The 25029-nt window shown below is 37.0% G+C and overlaps 2 protein-coding genes and 1 long non-coding RNA gene across 7 annotated transcripts; 2 read left to right on the plus strand and 1 right to left on the minus strand.

Annotated features, from left to right (window-relative positions):
* Nucleotides 1-1814: 1814 nt before the first annotated feature.
* Nucleotides 1815-6687, plus strand: ccn4a (cellular communication network factor 4a). 2 transcript variants are annotated; one of them, XM_048201432.1, is made up of 5 exons: nucleotides 1815-2043; nucleotides 3902-4193; nucleotides 4450-4704; nucleotides 5635-5828; nucleotides 5910-6049. In XM_048201432.1, exons 1-5 carry the CDS (start codon nucleotides 1996-1998, stop codon nucleotides 6003-6005), a joined length of 885 nt encoding a protein of 294 aa, XP_048057389.1. In that variant the 5' UTR covers nucleotides 1815-1995; the 3' UTR covers nucleotides 6006-6049. The 2 variants fall into 2 exon arrangements, with proteins under 2 accessions (XP_048057389.1, XP_048057388.1); XM_048201431.1 differs by having other exon boundaries at nucleotides 1831-2043; nucleotides 5935-6687.
* On the minus strand, nucleotides 6685-16748 carry ndrg1a (N-myc downstream regulated 1a). Its single transcript, XM_048201430.1, has 16 exons — nucleotides 16596-16748; nucleotides 13497-13568; nucleotides 13365-13400; nucleotides 11608-11713; nucleotides 11344-11464; nucleotides 11178-11240; nucleotides 11023-11083; nucleotides 10719-10805; nucleotides 10575-10631; nucleotides 10387-10490; nucleotides 10246-10308; nucleotides 10109-10160; nucleotides 9954-10001; nucleotides 9530-9565; nucleotides 9200-9251; nucleotides 6685-8012 (listed from the first exon to the last, which is right to left on the minus strand). Exons 2-16 carry the CDS (start codon nucleotides 13551-13553, stop codon nucleotides 7774-7776), a joined length of 1182 nt encoding a protein of 393 aa, XP_048057387.1. The 5' UTR covers nucleotides 13554-13568; nucleotides 16596-16748; the 3' UTR covers nucleotides 6685-7773.
* A 2705-nt stretch (nucleotides 16749-19453) lies between these two features.
* LOC125274910 lies at nucleotides 19454-24490 on the plus strand. Of its 4 annotated transcripts, none has more exons than XR_007186341.1 (5): nucleotides 19454-19977; nucleotides 20136-20222; nucleotides 20884-20994; nucleotides 22178-22343; nucleotides 24327-24490. It is a non-coding gene; the product is annotated as an uncharacterized LOC125274910 (long non-coding RNA). The 4 variants fall into 4 exon arrangements; XR_007186339.1 differs by having other exon boundaries at nucleotides 19455-19977; nucleotides 22205-22343; XR_007186342.1 differs by having other exon boundaries at nucleotides 19455-19977; nucleotides 20139-20222; nucleotides 22205-22343.
* The last annotated feature ends 539 nt before the right edge of the window (nucleotides 24491-25029 follow it).

Raw genomic sequence — 25029 nt, forward strand, 5'->3', positions numbered from 1 at the left:
AAAGTTCAGTGCCCTTTAGCGTTTTTTGTATATGTGTATTTTATACTCACTTTTACCAGAATAAATAAAAAATGTACTTTTATGGTTGCTGTTTGGAAAGGTTATCTAGCAGATGCTTGTTTTCCCAAATTGAATTAAACTTATTACAGGTCCCCATGCATCTATTCTATTGTTTTAAGTGCATTTAAACAAGGGGGTGAAGGTACTATTAGTGGTTATTTAAAGGTCTTTAACAGTAGAAATGCATGATTTATAGTTTAAATAATTATTTTGTGTTTATATTACGACGAATCATTCTGTAAAACTCGGAAATGAAGAATGATCTGACATAAAAGTTTTATGTTCTATGTTTATCTTTTTCCTGTTAAGGCAAATACTTCTGACTCAAAGCCAATGTTCAGTGGAATCTGAGTTTTCAATTAGAACACATGGTTATGTTCACATTACTCATGCTGGAATGACAAATTAGCTGTCACTAGAATAAATGAGATTTGACTGGACATATAATCAAAAACAATCAGAGAAAAAGAATGCAGAGAGACTTTGTGAACTGTTCTTTTCCCTTTTGGCATTGAATGTTTTAGTCAAAGAGCCAAAGAGCTGAAGGCTAATGAGGGCTTAGTACTGTATTTGATCTTGTTTTAAATCAGCTGATGGACATCACTATCTGTTGTTCATTTATCTTCAGTAACAAACCATTTCTGTCTTTACCCTAACACTTCCTCACTGACAAAGGCTGCTGTGTCGGATGTCATTTGAGAATGAGAGTATGTTTAACTTTACATCCATATATCACAATTCATCCGCTTAAAGAGCAAAATGCACTTTCCTTTTGTAGCAGAACTACAATTACTCTTATATCTGTGAGTTGTGCATGTCCTCACCTGCCTATCCTTAAAAAATAAAACACTTCACTGACTTTGCCAGCAAGTGACCTTTGTGTAGCTCAGTGTTAGAAATAACAGTCTCTTTGTTCTCAGGTGTTCATTAGTCTTTATACTCCTGGCACTTCTCTTTAAGAATAAAGCATCACACAAAAACTGACTTTTAGCTAGACAAAGCAGCAAGTAGATTCCATTTTGTTAATTTAAGGCATTTATTGACTTAACTATAGAAAAATGATGTCATCAGTGTGGTTATTGTTTCAATCTGCCCATCAGGTGGAATAAAAGTGCTATTCATAAACTCAAGTCTTCTTTAATGAGACCATAAGTGGTCAGTTTAACACAGACATGAGAAATACGCAATAAGGGTGATGTTTTATAATGTATTCCCCAGACACATGAAACACAGCACTCTTCAGGGACAACTGAGTGATATTCGAACTTCACACTGGCATTTTGCACACAGGGACAAAGTGGAAATCCATATCAGGGTATGAAAAGAGCAGGGGAACATTTACTCTTTTTCTGTTTAAGCCCACTCCCTCTTTCTTTTTTCTCAGAAAATAAAGTTCTCACAGAGAAAGACAAAAATGTGCTTCCATGCATCCATATGCTATTCTCAGGGTGTTCTCTATTGGCTCAATGTATGTTTATACATTTCAACAGTTTTAAACAGTGCAAAATTTATTTTTTTTTTTTTTCGTAACCCAAAAAAAAGAAAAGAAAAAAAAAAGTCAAAGCTGCAATAATGAGGTAGTCCTAATTAGCAACATTTCGCTGCTCGAGCGCTTTTTCAACAAAACAATTGTTTACACATAACAATGTATATTTATTTATTTTTTAAGATGCGATGATGCGCAAAAAAAGCTCTTTGGATGCGTTTACAGTAAATTTGTAAACTGGTTGACCAAATCACGTGAGCAATTCAGTCCTGACGTCATTAAGGATCTTGAGTATGAAAACTTTACAGCAGCAGTAGCAACGCGGTGTGTGTGTGTGCACGCGCGCTATGCTCTCAGGTCACCAAATGAATGGATCATGCTCGCGTATGGGCGATTTTTCCATCAACATCTAATTTTGGATTCAATGCATTTATCACTCGGGATCAGTGATGACTTGGCTTCTGGTGTGGGTTCTTCTAGTTGCTTGTGTACCACAGGTAAGAAACATCATTATTTAAGAGTTATTTATTTAACCCACATTATCTGGATAATTTAGGGTGAAATTAACGCGTAATAAACGCATGCAGATAAATCCATGCATGCCCAGTATTATTTGTGCTGGCCATCAGCCACGAGTTGGATGATTTTATCACTGCAGTTGATAGGATATCAGTTATTTGGTTTTTGTTATTTGGCAGATAACGACGTATTGTTGTGCTAACATGCTATATATAATGAATAATATTTGCATTTGTATTAACAGAAAGGCTCTGCATGCGCATTACAATTATTTTACCTATATACCTGATTAAATTGAATTAAAAAACAATCTTTTTAAATATTATTTTTGTGCTGCGGACTGTGTAAAAGAAAATTAATATAAAAAATAAATATGTTAGGGCAGCTCAAAATTCCTCTTTGTCAATATATTCTACTCTCTAATAAGTGTTTCAAATGAAACACCTTCTTACTTACGTTTTTGCCTCAGTAACTCCTAATCCCCCTATTTTCCCATTTCCCCCCATATTTTATTTATTTATTTATTTTTTAAATCCACATAATTAAAATTTAAATGCGCTATATAGGGTCGTTTAATTATATGTGACAGGCATTCTTAACAAATGACCTCATGTTTTACACATTTAAGGAATGCACTGACAACAAATGACATTGTCATGTGTGAGAGTATACTGCCGCCTTGTGGACTGAAACGAGCATGTTTGTCAAGATGCATAGCGAGTTTGAATAATTTAAAGGCTTTTTAAAGAGTTAGTTCACCCAAAAATGAAAATTCTGTCATTTATTACTCTTCCTCATGCCGTTCCACACCCGTAAGACCTTCGTTCATCTTCGGAACACAAATTAAGATATTTTAGTTAGGGAGCAATGACATTTCCTCTCTCAAGATCCATAAATGTACTACTAAAAACATATTTAAATCAATTCATGTGAGTACAGTGGTTCAATATTAATATTATAAAGCGACGAGAATATTTTTGGTGCGCCAAAAAAACAAAATAACGACTTATTTAGTGATGGCCGATTTCAAAACACTGCTTCAGGAAGCATCGGAGCACCGTCTGTGTTTTACTTAGAACTGCCACTGAGGGCATTCTTGTCTTAATTTTACACAACTGTAGCTCTCCCACTTTCCATATCTCCTGCTAATCTGACACAGGCTATAAGAGGTCAAAGGTTAAGGAGCCCTACAGCTGTAAGCCACCAACAGTTCAGTTTACTTTGTGTAGGTTTGTTGCCCTATCAATCAATCATGTTAAATCAGTCAACTTCAAGAGGTGCCCGCTATTTAAATTATTTATTAACATCATCTGTCCTTTAAAAATCCATTGTTTACATCAGTTTGACTACCATAGTTGATGAGGTACAGAAGAAAGTTACGTTGGCTACCATAAGATGATTAATATTTCTATCTACCTAGCCATTAGCTCTATTTGTTTCTTGACCTGACGTGCAATGATTTGCTAGTACAAAATGAGATACATGAACTGACAACAAGTCTATAGCTATTATAATTTGATATATGCAGGAGAGTGTAGTTAGAACTGGTTCATTGCTCTGAGATAGAGTAGTATGTATTGGCGAGTAATTAAGCTACATAGATTCCTATGATAAGAGAGGTTAAATTGAAATGTTTTTACATGTCTGAGATAAAGAGCGACAAATGAAGATGTTTATCTGTGTCACCAAAGACTAGATCATTTAGTGAGAATATCTAAAAAGTTCATTCCGACCCATTTTTCACAATGTCTCTAGCCAGGAGGGAACTTGAGGGAAAAAGAAACAAAATCCTAAATGTGTCAGAAACAGGAATCTGTTGGGACTTGTGTCTTATAGATTCACAGGGCATTTGCCCAGGATTCTTCTAAGATGCTGTCCATACCAGAGCCCATGACCCCGGAGCCCTATAACCGCACCCAGTACTGCCAGTGGCCCTGCAAATGCCCTAAAACTCCCCCCACCTGTCCGCCAGGTGTTAGCCTGATCACGGACGGCTGCGATTGCTGCAGAGCATGTGCCAAACAGGTGGGGGAGGTTTGCAACGAGAAGGAAAACTGTGACCATCATCGTGGCCTTTACTGTGACTACAGCGCAGACAAGCCTAGGTACGAAAAAGGAGTATGTGCGTGTAAGTGTCATTGTACTAACACAGCCTTCTTATTAACACTGTGTTCCGCTCGTAGATTAGATTACGATGAAGATTTAAAGCTTGGATTAAGGTGGCGGAACCCAGATAAACCAAGCCAGGGGATGCTGAGAATACATTCTCTTCACCTTTTAGCATACGTTTCCACATAAAACTCCACATACTTTTCTTTGGTATTGTATCCACCGTGGATCTGATAAACTTGACTTCACTCGTTTTGCTCTTTTTCGCTACCCAGATCTGCCAGGCACTGGCTGTGAGCACAATGGTGTGATCTATCGCAACGGCCAGAGCTTTCAGCCCAATTGCAAATACCAGTGTCTGTGTGTTAATGGGGCGATCGGATGTGTCTCGCTGTGTAATGAGTCTCAGCCCCCCAGGGTCTGGTGCCAGAACCCACGGCGAGTTAAAATCCCCGGCCGCTGCTGTGAGCTGTGGATCTGTGACGAGTCCAGGAGGGGGCGCAAGACAGCGCCTCGACACACAATGGCCGGTATGATCTCTGTGTTTGAAGTACTTCCTTCCTGCAATTAAATGGAAACTCATTCTGGGCAGATAAGAATTGATCCACATCATTTGTTAATTTAGAGGTCACATTGAAGAGGTAACGTAAAGGGATTTATGTTGTCTTCTTTTACATGTGGTGGTGTGTTGTAATTTGCATCCGTTACCTCACTATTTATAAGGATGTTTCTTTTGTTATTATTAAAATTAAAACATATTTCCAACAGCATATTACAAGGAAACTGCTGTTTTTTATGTAAATATAGAAATTATTATGGCCTGATTTTCTATGGTCAGAATTTTTGTTTTTCAGACTTAGAAAATTAATGGAAATTTCTATAGTAAATATACATTTTGTAGTCATGATCAATTAAATATAATATAATTATATTTTATTATATTTATTATATATAATATAATGTAAATGTACACTACTTTTGTACAGTTTCAAAAAAAGTTTTTTGAAAGAAACCTGTGTTTATTTGATCAAAAATACAGTTTTAAAATATATTTTAGAATTTAATTTTTTTATTTTTTTTTTGAGATGGCAAAGCTGAATTTTCAGCATCATTACAGTCTTCCGTGTCACATGATCCTTCAGAAATCATTCTAATATGCTGATTTCATGCTCAAGAAACATTTATTGTTCTCAATGTTAAAACCAGGGAACAGTTATACACTTTTTTTTCAGGATTCTTTAATGAATAGAAATTTCAAAATAACATAATTTATTTAAAATAGAAATATTTTGTAACATTATAAATGTCTTTACTGTCACTTTTGATCAAATTAATCCATCCTTGCTGAATGAAAGGGAAAAAAAATCTTCCTGACAGCAAACTTGAACGGTAGCACATAAATAATTTTTGAAATCTCACGAATGAAGAAAGCATTCATTGTTTTCTCTGCATTCTTACAGCCCTATCTAGTGTAAAGGACAGCTGGAACAAGAACTGTGTGACCCAGACAACCTCGTGGAGTCCCTGTTCAAAGACCTGCGGCCGCGGAGTGTCTTTACGCGTAACTAACAACAACAAACAGTGTCAGATGGTCAAAGAGAGCAGACTCTGCAACATCCGGCCTTGCAAAGTGGACATCACAAAGCACATCAAGGTACAGCAAGATTTATTGTAATATATAACGAATATCAAATTTACATTTGAGAGCGATATGAATGACTATAGTGTATAAAAGGATATTTTTGACTATTTTCCACAAGCCTGGAAAGAAGTGCTTGAACATCTACAGGGCGGAGAGGCCACACAATTTCACCATCTCCGGCTGCACTAGTACAAAAACATATTGGCCCAAATTCTGTGGAGTGTGTACAGATGAGCGCTGCTGCATCCCCTTCAAATCTAAGACTGTTGAGGTCGATTTTCAGTGCCCGAATGGATCCGGCTTCACCTGGCAGGTCATGTGGATTAACGCCTGCTTCTGCAACCTGAGCTGTAAGAACCCCAATGACATATTTACAGATCTAGAGCAGTACCACGAGAGGAGTGAGATTGAAAAATGAGTGACCTTGATGAAAAGTCAATATTAAGATGTTTTTTTTGTTAATATTTAATCAACCATCATCATTATTTCCTATGTAAGACTTTTTTCCTATTGGAAATAAATATAAATAAATTGACATATCCTAATATATGCTATTTTAAGACTATGGCATTTTTTCACATTTGTTAGGTTATTTCAACCAAGATTATTAAAGTTTTTGTCAAATTGTGACAGATAAATCCTTATGTACAAATTATGCAAGTAATAGATATGTAAAAAGACAAGTTCTGTAGTTAGAAGTCTTAATTTATGCCAAGTTTACATATAAAGATTCTATCTATTGATTTTTGTATTTTCATACCTTTTTATGCTCTTAAATGACTCCTTGGAGTGAGTTATGCCTTAGTTTGACTTTCCATATACTATAGCGTTGTGTTTGGAGTTGTCAAATAAACACAGACCAAAAAACTGAGTAACCAGCTTTTTATTTTCTTTTTTTTTTTAATAAATACAAACTGTTATTCCATTAAAAATGCAGTGCATCAGGTTGTTTTACATCTTTACAAAGCTGCAAGCATTTGTTTTAGTGTGCGTGGAAGAGCAGGTGTGTTGCTTATATGTATCTCTCTTTCTGAGCAATCCTTCGCTTTATTCTTTCAAAGCCTTGAGAAAAAGAAAGCGTCCAGTCCAAGTAGAGGATTCCATGGCACATTTTGTTCTGTTGTGCTTGATTGCATAGAAATCATTGTTACAAACAAACAAAAAACAACAAAAATATCAGTCATATACAGTCATTTTCCTGTATCCTTATATCTACAAATTGGTTGTTGAATTTAAACTAATGTTAAGATTCTTTTTTTAAAATATTTGATCCCATGAAAATCATTTAAAATCACTTTAAGAGTATCTTTTACTTAGTTACAAATACAACCCAAAATAATGGGACATACACAGGAAAATGAAAATCAACACATTAGGAGCTTATGCCTTAATTTTATAAGGTAGGTTAGCATCTTAAAAAAAAAAAAAAAATACCACCATCTCTACTCTGTGGTCAACCAATCCCTTTTCCATTCAGTGAGGTTCATTTCAACATATACAGATTATACAAATTAATTATGCACTCAAACTAGCATGAAAAAGTGTGGTATAATAACTTGACAAAAGATTAAATTGCGGACTACAGATCACCATAAATTTACAAATATGTGCCCTTCTCAGTGCCCAGTATACTTGGATGATGACCATCACGATGTCTCTGTGCTGCATTGCCTCTAACAACAAAAAGACGGCCATTGCGGAGGGTGCAAAAAAGAAATAACTCCAACATTCTGTCCTTCATCCACCCTAGCCACTCCTTCCTCAGCGTTTCCCCAGGAAATATAGTCTTGAACACAAGACACTTTGGCGTAAATGCTCTCTGACTAATAAAATGGTGCAAGACCCCTGAGGGAAACATGTGGCGGTCCTGTTGCATGTGTAGTTAGCGGCAGCGCAGCACAGTCAGAACAGAGAGGTCAATGCATGTGTGAGATGGACCGGAGACAAGGTCACCAGTCTAACAGGACACTTCGGTGGACTTGGGAGCCTGGTCCACAGAACTGTCCATGTTTTCGGTGTGCGAACGTCCGCGTTGGTTGTCGGAGGTGTGGGCGCGAGCGCGGCCTTCGTTGGTGTGGGAGCGACTGCGGTTGCCCTCGTTGGTGTGCGACCTGCTGCGGTTGCCATCGAAGGAGGTGACGCTGGATCCGGATGCCGTGCGGGAACGGACCAGGCGGGTCATGCTGGCAGAGGGCACTGAGAGGCAGAGGAAGACAGATTAGGATACATATTTTAAAGCTTTTTTGCATTTGCTTATCAAATTTATTGTATGATTTATGTTGAATCACAAGTTTAATATGCAGAAACACTACCGTTTAAAAGTTTGGCGTCAGTATATATTTTATGTTTTTGAAAAAATGCTCACCAAGGCTATATTTATTTGATCGAAAATACAGTAGAATTATGAAATATTATTACAACTGTGTTGTATTTGAATATATTTTAAAATGTAATTTATTGCTGTGATGGCAAAGCAAAATTTTTCAGCATCATTACTCCAGTCTACAGTGTCACATGATCCTTCAGAAATCATTCTGCCGATTTGCTGCTCAAGAAGCATTATTAATGGTGAAAACAGTTGTGCTGATTAATATTTTTGTGAAAACTGACCCTTTGATAAATAGACATTTTAAAATAACCTTTATTTTTAAATGTCTTTTTTACATTATGATCGGTTTACTATGGAAGCTTGTTTCTGCCATGAAATAAAAAATAAAGGTTATTGCGACTTTTTAATCGCACAATTACAACTTTTTTCCTCGCAACTAGAGGTTATATCTTACAATTCTGACTTTTTTTCCTCAGAATAGTGAGTTAAGTCAGAATTGCGAGTTATAAAGTCAGAATTGTGATATAAACTCGCAATTGCATGTTATAATGTCCAATTGTGAGGGGAAAAAGACTGCCGTTCACAATTCTGACTTTATAAGTCGCACTTCCACTTTCTCAATTCTGAGAAAAAAAGTATAACGCAATATCACGCTTTATATCTTGAAATTCTGACTTTTTCAATTCTGATTTTATTACTCGCAAAGTTAAAATCTCGCAATTGCGAGAAAAAGGTCAGAATTGTGAGATAAAAGTGTCGCAATTACCTTTTTTTAGTGGCGTAAACAAGCTTTCATAGTTTGCTGTGTCCTTGATGAATAAAAGTATTCATTTAACTTACTGATCCCAAAGTTAGACCTTCATTTCAAAAAAGGTCAAATTGAGCGAGTCAGGTTGAAATTTAAATCACACCTCTAGAGGGCAGCACAGCCCGGTCATATATATATATGTTAGTTTCACATGAACAAAGGAGTTCAGGCAATGCGCCACAAGTATTCTTCATAAAGACACAGCTGTATGGTCAAATAGAGACTGAACAAAAAGACAATACTTACTGTAACCCATGCCCTGAATGAAGTACTTGAAAGCCTCTGTTAGCTTCCCGGGCTAGAGAGACAATAAAAGGAGAATTTAGTTTATTTGACTACAAAAACAACTAATCAGGTCGAGGTGGAAAACAGATTTCGTTAAGTACATGTTGTGAAACAGGATGGATTTTAACAGCTGGTAGCAGCAGGTGGCAAGCTAAGTATTAGAACAGAGAACTATGTGCCATTGCTGTCCGTAATGAGCTTAGCGCGCGCGCTTCATCCCTAATTATCATCCTGTACCTTGAGCAAACTTGTAAATTAATCTAAATGATCATAAACTTTATAAATACACACCTGGTCGACTTGGGGCAAGCCTCCACAGTCAGCCATCTGTAGAAAGATGAGGCACATAAAGTGTTGGTTAAAATGCAGGGAAAACACAAATGCGTCACTGCTTGTTTCTCATTTCTGTTTTTGCCATTCGCGCAGGTGTCTGAAACACCTAGCGCACCATTAACTCCACTGGTCTCAGCACTTATCGGTGATAAATAGGCCATTTCTGACGCCATAAACCTAATTCTTAGTCTACCTGAGGGCGGGCTGTGGAAAATTAGGTCAGCCGTGGTGAGATTCAGCCCTGAAGCTGGCCAGTGTAGACCGCTTCTGCGCTACCTGGGTAAATTAGTCACTAGATAATGCTGAGCTATCGGAATCTTATCAGCACCGACTTTTCCACGTGGGCTATAAATACCTGCCAGCTTCACTGGACGCAACTCACCTTAAGCAGTGTGGTTCTGGTCGGGTCCAGCTTTGTGTTGCACTCAACCTGTACAGAAAACAGGCATTTTAAACCACTAAATATACATGCAGCAGATATAAAGTGTGGAGCAATAATAAAGAAGTGAAGTAGTCCTGGATTAAACTTAAACCTACCACAACATCCACTGCAGGGGAACTGTCTCCAACCACCAGGAGTGCAGGACACCTGAAAACAGAGTGACAAAGTCATGACTACAGGAAATCCATCCTACATTGTCTAGACGTTTATAAAAGCCATCTGAAAGACTTACTTTAGAGTTCTGACATTGACGTGGCCACCAGGTACAGGCCTCTCGATTTCCAGGTCTCTTCGGCTGTGAAGTGGATGAAAACATTGATTAAATGTTATGTCAACGGACATTGTTTTTTAGCAAGATGTTTTAGCAGCTTACCTGTTGTATGACTTGACAAAGAGTTGCAGGTTGAACTGGTTCATGTCATTCACAATGTGGTGACGGAACCTGCCAATGAGTTCATGGTTCTGCTGGATTTCCTCCTGGAGAAATAATAATAATAAAATCCATTTGTGTTAAATGTGTAAAAATGATCTAGATAGGGTTAGACATTAAACTTGACCAACCTTTCCGAACAGGTGAGAGATGATCATATCAGGCATGGCATGAGTCCAACCAGTGATCTGTAAGTAATGCGAATAATGAGCCCATGACAGACGCAAAAGCTTGAAACGCTACATAAATGATGAACTTTAGTGGTTAGCACTCACTTTGTGTGCTGCCCAGTCCATCCAGCCCTCGGCACACGGGTTGATGTTTATTAGCACAAGGCCTTCCACCATAGCAGGGTAATCCAACTAGAAAAGAAAACAGTATTTGCAAACCACATTTAAACCCTAATTTAATAAATAAAGAAACTGCAAGTCAAGCACTATTTTAGGGACATTCCTCAGCAGCTAAACTAGCCAAATGAATGCCAAAATCCACAGGAAAAGAAACACTTTTAGCTCTTTATCCTGGTTTAATTAAAACTATAAATCACTTATTAGTAATCAAAAAGGATGTCAAACTCACAGCAAACTTAGCAAGGATATAAGCACCCGCTCCGATAGCCATGCCAATCACACTCTTCAGTCTGTGGGGTTTAAGAAAATCAGTTTAGGACTTTAAAAAAAATCTGAAATCCTTTTTAAAATGGTATTATAATAAAAAAAAAAAAAACACCTCACCCAAAATGTTTAAGGATTGATGGAAGAGTCTCGGACAGTTGGTCCATGGAAGGATACTCATATCTATATATATATATATATATATATATATATATAAAAAAAGAGTTCATTATTATTTTTCTGCATTAATTTATTTATATTAATTTATCCATATACACACACTCACCCAGTGGAGAAGGTGTTAGCTCCCTCTTGCTGCCCTGGTGCATCAACATGACACACAGCAAAGTGCTGCATGATCTCTTGCATATCCTCATGGCTGAACAAGGGGTCAAAACAGCTTTTGTCTATTGGAAAAGCATAATATATACATTAAAGCCTTTATCCTTTTGAAGAACCTCTTGATTAACATGTCTTGCAAAGCAAAACAAAAATATTTAGGGGACATTTTCAAGAGTTTTATGACTGTTTAAGATATTTAACAGCTTACGGTTCAGTCCAATATCATGGAAGGTAAGAATGACGGGCCGGTCACCCTTAGGAACTCCTTTCATGGTACAGTGGATTCTGCCATATGGAGTCTCCACGTCATGTTCCTACATGCAACATGGCAAGACAACGCTTATCAGCATCTGCTGAACCATCATAATCAGCATTAATATGATCGGCGGTACAATTTACTCCAACGGCGCTTTTTTCTCAATTACTTTTTTTTCTCTGTGTAATTAACACCTTTCAGTTTTAAAACCATATTTACAGATTAGCCATGCAATTTCATGTAACATTTAAGGTCAAGCACAAGTTGAAACCAGTCTGCAAATGAACCACAGACCAACTGCAAACATTTCAACACTATGCACTTTGGTTACAATTCTAAAGCTCACAGTCCATAAAAACTGTCTGCCTGATTTCATAATGCTCAACTGCCAATTCTACCAATTTCACAAAGAATTAAACCCTAATTATGACTGACACAGTAATTCCTTACTGTCAAAACAACTAAGAAAACAAAATGAAAGCAAAAATGAATGCTTCTACTCACAGCGACTTCAATCTCAAATACTATTTCCATATCAGAGTCCTCCAGAACCATGGTTGCCAGTTGTAATTAGTAGTAGCAATGAGAATCAATACAAGATCTGATTGGAAGTAAGCTCCTGTGTGCACACTTAGCTAATATTCATCTGTGCGCAGGGTTTTATACCCGTTGCTGTCGCTCGACATAAGCCCCGTGCTCCCAGCATGCTTTGCACCAAGTTCAAAACAAGTTAATTCTAGTTAACGACATCCGTAAATTGGATCAGCCTCTGTCAGATGCTTGCAGTAGCCTACTCTAGGCCATCGGAAACTTAGGCCAGTGCAGCCAAACTATAATGTGATGACTGTGGTGGCGGTGCACACTGAATAATAGTAAATCAGCAATAAAATGCAATCGAGCTACAGCAAATGGCAATATTTGCTACTACTTGTCATATTTCTTTCACTCTAAAAGAAACCAACTCATATAACTTCTTAATTTGGAAAGACCACATATTGACTAAAAATACATTTCCAATGAGAATCTGTATTTCTATACGTTCTCCCATGTTTAAAAATAGAAGCTGCATAACCACTAAACCAACAAATCATAAATCATCTCCAACGGATTGAACTTTAACTTTCAGTTTAACTTTCTTGAAGTTAATTTAACACTAGTGACAAACAATGACAAATAACCACCATGCACTGCAAGAGTCATTGAGAAAAGTCTTTGAGTGCAGGCCTCCAGTCAAAGATCAACTGGCTGACGCTGCAGAAACTAGTTTCAGCTGCCTCAAGTTGAAGCACAAGCTGCTAAGAAAGTCAAATTACATCTTTCAACAATGACAAGGACATAAACATCTTTTGCTTGGCTTTGTATAGCGACTGAACACAAACATATGTTGTCTGCCTACTGGCACTAATCTCTTTAAACAGGACGAGGCCTACGTGAGCGCCTCGGGCAGATGGCCGGTGTATCCCTCAGCAGCCTACGTCATTGGTCTAGAGGCTGAACGCTCTTATTAAACACATGACCCAAACTTCAGGACTTTAATCTGTGTGAGGATCAGCACAGTGTATCTGTACAGTATCAGTAATGCCATCGTGTCATGACTGGCAAAAAATGACCGAATGAATTTCTGAATGAAGTGGGTTCTGAATTAAAATTATTTCTGTGTGTAGCCATAGTTAAACCATACAAATAAAATCCAAAAATGAAATGCTTGCCTTAATCACCAGCTGCTGGACAGCCTCTCTTAACCCCTGGAATAGAGGAGAAACAGTGTAGGTTAACACTATATATATATATGTGTGTGTTATTTTATATGTTATCAATAATTACACAAGTGTTTCCCATACTGGCAAATCCCTGTCCACAAGCAGAGGCTTCGACTCGACTACCTGGATTTCATCCATTCTCAACGAGGACACCTAGAGGTAGAGAAAACACAACGTTAAGGTTGGTGAACTTCAATTAATTCAAGGTCACAGAAGGAAGTATCAAATTATCGTGTTTTTGTTTTGGTGTAATTCAGCTTTGGCAACAGCTATCCTCAGTGGAATCAAGAAATTAAAAAAAAAAAAAAAAAAATTAATCTGAGGAAAATGTATTTGATGCCACTCTTGTGCAGCATTATTATTTGCAGCTTCAGATCCAGCTCTTGTAATTCTGGAGTGTAACTACAGCAAAACAGACACACATTTTTTTTTTGGATTATATCCTCAGTTTTTCCTAATTTGTTTTGGATGATGCAGATCATGCATTTCAAAAGACGACCGTTTGAATGTTGATGCGCATGTCAATTGAGCAAGAGCTTGAACAGCCTCTTTGTCTGTCTGAGGTTTCTAAAGGTCACATGTCAGGCTTTTCCTCTGTAGCGGGTCTGGACGCTACACACAGGAAGCCACTGACACAGCTGCTTCCATGGCTCCTGCAGTCCCTCCGCCCCTTAAACTCTAGCCATTTTTTCCAGCTCTGCAACAAAACCAGCATGAAAGCCTTTGTGTCTTATCATCCCACAGGTTCAAGAAGAGTTCCTGTACCAAGCCCCTATAAAAAAAGCAGCGATTGATTTTCTGATTCACAGACGAACTCTAGGAACCAAGCCAAGCTGTTTATCAAGCGGAATTTCTGTGGTCCATCATTTGCTGAGGTTTCTACAACAGCCCCCTACACACATTCCTGACCAGAATCATGTGAGAACTGAAATTACCAATGAATACTAACCAAGCTAGCAGAAATCAGCTTAATATGAGACGTTTTTATTTTAAAATATATAATCAAATTCAAAGAAATTCTACAAGTAACGGTCAGCTGGCAAGTAGGTCACCTGCTTGTTTTTAAGCTGTGTGCCCTTATGGCCTCTCTTTACTAATCTTTTACCTGGGAGTGGCTGGCAGTGGAAGTAATGTCTCAGCAGGATATAAACTGCAGTAACTTAAGGACAGATCCTGCCCTTCCCATTCCCTAAAACACTCACTATACTTCAAAACATACCAGTTCACCTGTCCATTTCTCCAGACCAGGTTTCCATTTCAGTTTATAATGGTAAACAAGACTTGCTAATCTCTTAAATTAAATATTGGAACTGATAACAAATACATTTTGTTTGCATTTATAATTGTTTTCATTAACTGTGGCTGCTATATTGCATCAATATCAGTAACTATGTTTATTTTAGATCATAACCACTATTGCCAGAGCCCTACAGAGGAGAGGGAAATGCTTCTTTCACTTCCCATAACCATTTCTTCTTCTTTTGTTGAAATCTATCCCTTGACACGGCAGTGACTTCCAAATTTTTCTGAAAATGTCCCTAGAATCACAGTTCCAGAATCATCAGGGTTAAGCCCATCGGCAATTAAGCATGTGTAGAGCACACCTACATTTTTATATTGTGAGAGATTTTGAACTTAATGCATTTTAGAGTGATCACTGCAGGGGTGCTGGATTCTTACAAACTTTCTTCTCCAATTAAGCATTAACACTTGTTGATCTTTAAAACTAATAGGTACAAATCTCTGATCTTACTATTTAAGTTTTACAGCCATGTATGCAATACACTATTATGACTTTATAATTGATACACTGTAAAAAAAAAAAAATATTTTCATGATCTCTCACAAAATTTTTTCTTTTGTCAAATCAACTTAGGTAAGAGTTCAGATAACATAATATTTTGAGTTTCTGTTGATTAAACCAATCCCATTCATTGTATTAACTCAAATTTTTTATGAACTTCAATGAGCTCAGAATTTTAAAGCCAACCAGGTAACTTACTTTTTTAAGCTGAACCAACAATTCTTTTTTTTACAGTGTATAGATATTTTATACATTATCCTTCAAATAGTTGATGTTTCTGCTGTTGTATGAGTAAAGGCGCCTACACACAGCCTGCTCTGAGGAGGCCTCATAAAGCAATTCTCAAAAAAAAAAAAAAAAAAACAGCTCTGATGCACCTCAGACCCTAGTAAGCTATAATGTTGCTTTGTTTTTGTACAAATTATATGCTGCATCTGAACAGTGTTACATTTTGCCATTGTCCTGAGCTTTACATTTAATTATTGATATTTATTTTCATTCCTAATTTAATATTATTAAATTAGTTTCATTAAATCCATGCATATATTCATATATTATAATGTATATATTCCAAATTTTAGATGTAATATGTTCATTTCATAATACAAATTCAAAGCTTATATGGCAACAAAGTAGTCTATTGACTCTTTATGATCTGCTTTGAGAATAAGTAAACAAGTAAGCTTGGCGGCGTAATTATTAGTAGGCCTAGGTCATAAATGTCTACCATGTCTATGTTGTGACAAAAAAAAGTTAAGGAATACAAACAATGTCTGATAATGCAAGTGATCAGACACAATATGTTATTTAGACGGGTCAGGTGAAATAAAACGTAACCATGCAAGCTACATAGCCTAAATGAATGACTTTGGTCTAGTACTGTGGTTGTCAATTCTGGTCTCAGCACTGCTCCAGTTATCACACCTGGTTCATCTCATTAGGAGAAAACTACATAAACTGACCTTAGTTTAACAGATATGAAACTGAAAGACAGATAAAATGTGCAGTGAGGTGAACACAGTTAGTTGGTATCGTACACCTCATATTTTTATCCCACTCGAGCTCACACTACTTTGTTGACATCTGCACGTGCAGCCAACCACACGCACGCGCGTAATGATAAACAAAAAAAATAAAAAAACGATTGCGATTTTGCTGTACAATTGTAAACATTCTGTTTACTTTTTCTGTTTATTGTTGTTAAATGTTTAATTAAATTTTTTTATACCGGATATCTTTTCTTCAAAACTGATAAATACTTATCTTGTTCGATATCATGTCAGAGATGTTTTACACACGGTCTGCGGTTTTATCAGATAAAAAAACAGACAATATTTTAACATAAAAAACAATTTAAAAGACTTTTTATGACTTACCGGTTGACTGTCCCAAAATAAAAACAAGAAAGTCCAACAAAACTATAAAGTTTTTGGAGAGTTTGAGGGGGACAATTGAGTACGTGCAGCTCGCGACAGGATGTGCAGGCAATTATAAAGATGTGTGTTTAGTCAGTCCTGCCCACTCCTCTTTCTATTGGGTAACTTCATTGAGTCATGCCTCCCTTTCACAGCATTGCGTGAGATATGATGACAGTGTTCACTTGGGGAAAATGTCTTGATTACAGGACTGATCTTTCACATTATAAATCACTTATAATACTTATAGAGGTATTCTTCTGTTCCTGCAAGATTACATACAAATAGCTTAATATTAACACAGAACACTCTGAAAACTGGTTATACTTTACATCAATAAAGTATTGTTCAGAGAAGTGTGTGTCTTTTTATGTGTATGCGTGTGTGTCCTCTCCAACAACACAATGCTTTCTCTGTGTTTAGCTAATATGAGGCAGTGATAACAAGCACATTCACAATGGGCACATTGCACAGAAACTACCAATATGCTGATCAACTCTCAAGCACCATTTACACCACAAACTGAATTAGACAGCAAAATAAAAGCAGATAGGATTTACTTCCAATCAGAAGATCACAGATACGTATAGGTTGTTTGATGTAAAAGCTGGGCAATCGGCCAGGTCAAATTGTGTTTTGGAAAAATACTGAAACCATTGTTAACTAGATAAACTTTTATGATTTTAAGATTTATAGGCAAATACATATTGAATCAAAGAGCAGACTGCTCAGGGTTCTAAAGTGGGTTGAAGAGAATAATAACTGATAAGGATTGTGGACTTTTACCGGACAGGTTCATATCTCTGTGTACTCAGAACAGAGTTTCTCATGGACTCTGGTGCTATACGCTCATTTTTAATCATCCACCTCTCCATTTATATATTGAAAATAACAAACTTGATTCCTGCAGTACTAATAAAGACAGAACATGACTAGTAACTAGCTTTCAGGCATTTTAAATGAAGTATTATATCACACATCGTAAAGGATATCATTCAGTTATGTCAGGACTTTGTGTTAAACTGTTGTTTCTTCGTGTGTCAAATGTGTACATTTCTCACTTTTCTGTCAGGTCTCTGTTTTTCACAAAATCTGGGTTCATGACATTGGCTTCTATTCATGTCCTTGCACTTGAAATACAGAGCAGGATTCATCTCGAACAACTCATATCTGGTTTGCACAACATAGAGGTTATTGGATTCCTCGTAAAGAACAGATAAAACACCGACCTCTCTCTCCCTACAAGCTTTTGGCATCAGACGAATCAAATGAATAAAAGGAGGTTCAAAACCAAAGGCCGTTTTCTGCAGTGGCCGTCCAACGACAGGACAAAACAGTCATTATGTTATCATTTAAACCACACCGACATGCCCACATAATCCAAATAACATTACAGCTGGTATTGGATCACTATATAACAGTATTAAAAGCCTACACACCTTCCTTCAGGTATTGAAAGGTCAATGGGGCTAGTTTGAAATGTTGACTGACAAGAGAATAGTAGATTCTTGTCCTTGTCCCTTGTTCTTGGTGACTTGTCTAATTCTACAATGTGGCACCCGTTCACCAACCATTCCAATTACTTTACACTTTAAACTATATTATTCATATAATAATATACGTAATATTCTAGTCCTTCTGTTTCAAACCCAAGATAACATGCAGTCTCATTCAGCTTAAAGTCATCATGAAATAATTTTTTATGTTTTTATGAAATTTTGCGGAATTTATTATAAATGATTTATCCGTTTTATGTTTTTTGTAAATTCATGTGCACTTCTTTAATCAAACTAACTTCCCCTCTCTCTTCTAATGACATCTCTTCTCTGATGATGCGTTTACTGGCGCAAAGGCGGGGCAAACTGTCACTCACATGACATCACAGCAACAGCAAACCACAACCATCCAATCAGTTCCCGATAAACAAAATCAAATCCTGCTCTACATTTTTTTTTCTTGTATGAGAAGCCGTTTCACTCTGATATGTGCCACAATAGAGAAGAAAAGGCTATTGCAACTTCTGTTTCATGCTGATTTAAACTGCATTAAACTGCTTTAGTGCAGATACAGTATGTGATGCAATACTGTATAGTCAGATGTAGTATGAATCATACTAAGCCATGATTCAGATACACATGACATGAGGCAGAGCTCACTCAGCATTCAGGCCAGTCTGCAATGAAGGCCTCACCTATCACGTACTTCCTCAGAGCAGGTGCTACTCAGTTCAATGTCATGTATTACTGATTTACTAAAGGGGATAATAGGACGTCTTAAAGTTACAAAATGACAATAAACACTATTTACAGTGTATAATGGGAGTGTTAAAGCAGTTTATGGCCATTTTTGTATGTATTAAGCAGTGGATAAATCACCAAAATGTGATGGTTTCATTCACAGACAATGAAGTAAACAGGTTGCAGAATTAGGTCATGAAGTAGTTTAATAAATGATGAACTAGGTAATGATGTGCCAACACCGACTCTTCCCTGTAAGATCAAAGTATTATAGATTATGTATTAACGTGTGTTGTGGAACAGCACAAACAGAGACTCATAAACAGACAATATAAACAAGCAAAAGAAGTTTTTACCCCAACATTTTACAATACTGAAAGTCTTTATCTTCATCATGTCTCAGCTGTGAGGAAGTGTTTTCTAGCAGTTTATTGGCGCCACTGGAACAGGCATAAAATTTTTAGAGGTCATTTCTGACAGAGGTTGTTGTAGTATCTGATCTTCAATCAGTTTATCTCCATTATCAATCCTTGTCGCTGGAAAAACAATTATAATGGCACTTGACTACTCATTTCACTTTGATGCTCTGGAGGATAAAGTTACTCAGTAACTACAGCCATAAATTGTAGGGCATAATTCTTTATTGTGAAAGAAATGTTTGGTCTAGATCTACTACTGAGTATATATATATATATGCTAGATATTGCTTCGTTTCTCACAGCAGTTTTGTCCAGGCACACCCTGGGCTGTTCCCGGCCAAATAAACCACTCTGCGTGAATTATTTTCACAGCTTTATCTTTACCAACTGGTGAAAGTGGATTGATTTCCTAAGTGTTATTGTACCAGAGCTAATTCACCTGATACAGAGGGCCTGGATGGGATCACCTACATGAAAACTCCTTCTGGTCCACCATGTCCACTTTACTCTGACCTGGCAACATGGTAGAATTCCTGCTACAGGTCATTGCCTCTGCTGATAAGATGCAACCAATTACTGAAGTGGAAAATTGCTCTGACCTGACATTGTTTTGTTTTCCATGAAAATAACCTTTAAAACAGGACCTAAACTCATTCACTAACAACTTGCCGAAGGCAACACTACAAGGTAACCAGCAACCATCTTGTCCATGCTAAATCTTTACGTTTTAAATATTGCTTGACTGCAAAACAACAGTCTAGAAAGGTGATAATTATTTTTGTCATGCATGAATCGACAACATACGTAAGTGTATGGTATACCCATTATATTTCCATGTATTTTAGTAGATGGGGAAACTGTTGAGGCCAAACAGGACTGCTGCACCACATGAGGGCCACATATATTGGTATTACTGGAAACAGGAAAACTGGGTTTGTAATTTCTGGAAAAAAAAAAAAAAAAACAGTTCAGATATTCACCTTCTGGTTCATCTGCCACAGCTGGAGAGGTTGGTTCTGCAGGCTTCTCTGGCAGAGATATGAAAATCGAGTGCTTGACAAATCCCATGATGGAAGTATCACTTTATAGTGCTGAGAAGTACAAATGAGATGTTTTGCCCTTCTGCAAAGCTCACACTTACATTGGTTATAAGAATAAACACTGAAGGAAAGTTTTCAAGTGTCTTAGTTTGCAGGCTGAGCAAAATAAAGTGATAAATAAAGTAGGTATACACAATGAAGATACTTGCCCATTGATTTTACGGTAAACCAGAGCCAAAGGCATTGGTAATAATTACTCCATTGCTGAGGTATTATGGACACAGCTGCCTTGCTAGTGCAATATGTCTGTTAATCATTTTATCCACCTTTTGACCTTATAGCCAGTCATAGGACTTTGTGTGATTTTCCTCTCCTGTCCACACAGCATGCTCACAGCATCAAAACAAAGGCACATGATCACAGGATCATAAACCCAAGTTAACTTAATTTCTAATTAAAGGTCAAGTCTTTTATATTGAGGACACAAATGTAGGCTAATAATCTGTCCTATGTAAAAACAAATAAGTACATTTTCTTTTATTTGTGATTTTAGAAATCGGGCATTATAGGGTTAATATGATGTAACCGTCATGTTAAAGCCCTCGGTCCACCCATAAGATGTAGAAACGCTGGATCACACTACTCATCCCTGCCAAGTCACTGCGTAAGTCACCTGCATTGCTAAAGAACAACACTAAGGTGTAACAAACGTGGATGACCTCACGTACTCATGAAGACGTGGCCAACGTGACTGGCGCGTCTGTGATGGGCGGGGCTCACCGGAGCAGCATGGAATAAGAAAGTTTTTATCTTCTTATCTCAGAGTCGTGAAATAAGACTGTAGTGTCAATGGACGGTTACTTACGAGACATTAGTCTGTTAAAAAAAATCCAAAATAAAACACACCATGGTTTCATTTTCCCCTATTTTCCTTATTATTCAGCTATTTTATTAGATTTTATTAGAAAAAAATGGATCTAGTCTTCTTCATAACAAATATTTTGTGGATCGAACCCATTGGGAAATTCTACAGCAGACACACAAACAAATAGCTTGTTTCAAGCCTTTCAAATCCTTCCCCGTAGGCTAATCCCTGTCAGTCAGACGGGTGGTTGAGGTGTCACAATCTGCTGTGGTTATCACCATCACCACCAAGCTGCAAATTCTGACAGTCCAAGGCAGACACTTAACGCCCATTCACACTAAAAATGGTAACTATAGCCTACAGAAAGCTATAATGATTAGTCTCCACACCGGCGGAAAATATCGTTCCTCTCGCGCTGCAGTTTTGTTGGCTGTCAATGTTTTTATTCCAGCGATATTGTTTCGCTGTGACATTATCGTTAAAGTTGTGGTGTAGTTGACTCTGCTATTCTTTTATATGTAGAAGAACTATAGCCTATCTTTATTGTTATCGTTATAGTTATCGTCCTTGGTGTGAATGGGCATTTAGAAGAAAAGCTTAGATCTAAATAAAATCCTGTCAGGCAACATATTAGGGGTCCCATCATGGGATCATTTTATGGATTTAGTTTTAATTAATTCATTTGTTTTAATTCATTTTTTACTTTAATTGCATTTTATGAATTTATCAGATTGTAAACATTCTTTATCATTTGAAAAACAATGAAATAACACGTTGAACATGAAAGTATTAGGCTATGCAATAATTTAAGATTCTTAGAAACTTTTTGAACCTTTTTTTTTGATAGAGTGCAAGTAACATCAGCTCCAACATGACTCTGTAAAATCAAACATTTCTGAGACAAGTATTAATTGACTAGAGAACAGACTATGCATATTTCCTGATAACACCTGTGTTTAATGTGCAATTATCTCTATTGCAGTATTGATATCTCTCCATCTGTCTGTAGCCTACTGCTGTATGAATACCAGAGCGCCACCATCATGATGGAGGTCAGAAGGAATTTTATAATGCCTGTAGTTACCACCTACACTCACCAAAACAACACAGGCCTGTGTACTCATGCATGAGTGAATATGTTATAGCAGGTCAGTCACAACATCAAGATGTGGGCACAGAGAGAGGGCATAACTGTGTATCATTAGTTTCAAAAATACTTTAGAGCATCCATCCATCTGTCCACACAAGTAAAAGTTCTTACCTAAAGATAAATGCTGATAGTTTTTTTTCTCGCAACCCTTGTACAACCAAACAAGAGGTGAAAGAGCATCGAGCTGAGTATCTATTTTAAGACAAGACAAACAGTTTAAGTCGTGTATTTGCCATCCCTTATCTTTGCACGGTCAGTTGTCAGTCAAATGGTGTCACCTCAATGAATGGGATTGAACAGCAGAAATATTAGGACAGAAATATTTAAGTCACAATTATATACTAATCAGTGTTCTCGAGCTTTTGGGTGAATAATGGGTAAAGAATCATGGTGTAAATAGTGAAAACATAATGTCAAGGTTTTAAGCCGTCAAAGTTACTGCTCCACCATTTAAAATCGATAAAGAAGATAGTATCTTCTGTGGAAACTACACAAAACTATTAAAAAGCCTTTGACTTGTAAACATATACAGGCCAAAACTGACATCAGCCTTTTAAAATATGGGTTATGTTGAAGATTAGAAGATATGTAAATAAATTAGTTTCCTTTAAACATATTTTGTACTGATATTCTATTGTTTAGGATATTAAATTAAATTCTTACATTTTAAAGCTTATTTTCAGATATTTTAATGTTCCATAAGTTAAAAATAGGCCTATGTGTTATTGCACATACTGTATTTCCCTCGTTTATTTAATATTTTCATAATGTGAATGTGTTTTGGTCTAGCTAGGTTCATTTCTGAACTGTAATACCTGTGTTTTATGTCTATATAATTAATGAATTGATAAATCAATGTTCTTTTATTCCTGTAAAGTGATATAGCCTACGTCAATATCCTACATCAGTGGTTCTCAACCACATTCCTGGAGGCCCACCAACACTGCACGTCTGCATGTCTCCTTTGTCTGACACACCCATTTTAGATCTTTGAGTCACTACCAATGAGCTGATAACCTTAATCAGGTGTGTTTGTTTGAGGAAACATGCAAAATGTGCAGTGTTGGTGGGCCTCCAGGAATGTGGTTGAGAACCACTGTCCTATATTACAGTTTTTTTCAACTGCATACACACATTTTCAAAAATTTGTCTCTTTTTTTCAAAACTTTACACACCAAGAATTGCACACACAAAATGCAAAATGCCTCATATCTCTTGCAAAATGAAACACTGCATTCAAAATATCACAAACATTTGTCTTACTTTGCAAACACATTTGCCATAATATTCAATTTTTTGATATATTATATACACAGTTATTCAAAACCTAAAGCTCTTCTTTCATAAGCTGCTATGTACATTTCTGTACAAGATTGAAATTAATTGGCAGCAGAGAGATGTTGAAAAATTCATGGTAAGCATGAAAGCATGATTGAAAGCATTTGTGGTTGTGAATACAGTATTGCAAAGTACGAAAGAAAATAAATACATTAACCATGTGTAGTTAGACCACAAAAAAAAAAAAAAAAAAAAGCAACCAAAAAAACTAGCATAATTTTGAAAAAGGTGAATATTCCAAAGCAATGGTGCTCATGTGTGTCCTAGTAAGGGACCAAATGTCCCCACAGGTAAAGTAATACCAGTGCATTTTGACAAGTCCCCATGAGGAAACAAGCTTATTCATAAATCATACAGAAATCAAGCATTCTGCGTTAGTTCAGACAGGCCTCGTAGTCAAGCTCTGCTATCAACTGATGCACAAATTCCAACCCTAGCCATACCTGTTTCGATTTCTATGGACTCCATTGGCAACTCAAAAATAAGGCACATTACTTAAACGCAGCTTCCGTCTCTCTGCTTGCTTGGCTGCTTCCACTGCCCGCTGCTTGCAACCCACCTCCTCCCCAGCTCCTCCTTAAATTTGTGTCTAACTTAATCAGTGTCATTCTGTTGTCATTGATGCATGCTCTGTTCTCAATAGGGGGATTTTGTGCTGCTCTCCCAGTTAAAAAATGGGAGGTTGTCCCCAGAAGCTGCTGCTGTTCCCGGTCTTGGCTTTCATGGAGCTCATGAAAAGGACGGGGAATTTAGAACAGAGCCATACCGCCAAATTGTAACTTTAGCAAAATATGCCAATAAAAATTTGACTTAAGTTTGTCTCTTGTCATTTTTGACTTGGTCCTGACTGAATGATGTTTTCTGAACATCTAAAATAGCAGAATGTTTTCTGTCATGGGTAGATCTAGTGGTAAGGATAGAGTATACAGTTTGGGGATAGAATATAGAGTTTGTACAGTATAAAAACCATTATGCCTAGGGAATATCCCATGAAACATGGAAACCCAACATGTGTTTGTTGTGTGTGTTTGTTGGTGGGCGAGATGTTTGGGTGTATCTAGAGTCCATCTCTCCTCCTGGCTGGGTCCAGCCACAATACTTCATCACATACTATATTCTCTTTTGCGTATCCAACCTCGGATGGAAGCAGCGTCAGTGTCTCCACATGCCTCCTCCATTGCCTGGAGAAGTGTTATGTTGACATAGGGACAACGATCATGCACTTTCCAGCACCATGTGGAGAATAGGGTTTAGAAATGATGAATATGGAAGCAAGTAGACAACAGAAAAGTTGTTCAAAATCTATAACTTCACCTTTCTACACATTATTCTATTCTAAAGCTATT

This window comes from Megalobrama amblycephala, linkage group LG9 (genome assembly GCF_018812025.1).
Source record: "Megalobrama amblycephala isolate DHTTF-2021 linkage group LG9, ASM1881202v1, whole genome shotgun sequence".
In the NCBI taxonomy this organism is placed as follows: domain Eukaryota; kingdom Metazoa; phylum Chordata; class Actinopteri; order Cypriniformes; family Xenocyprididae; genus Megalobrama; species Megalobrama amblycephala.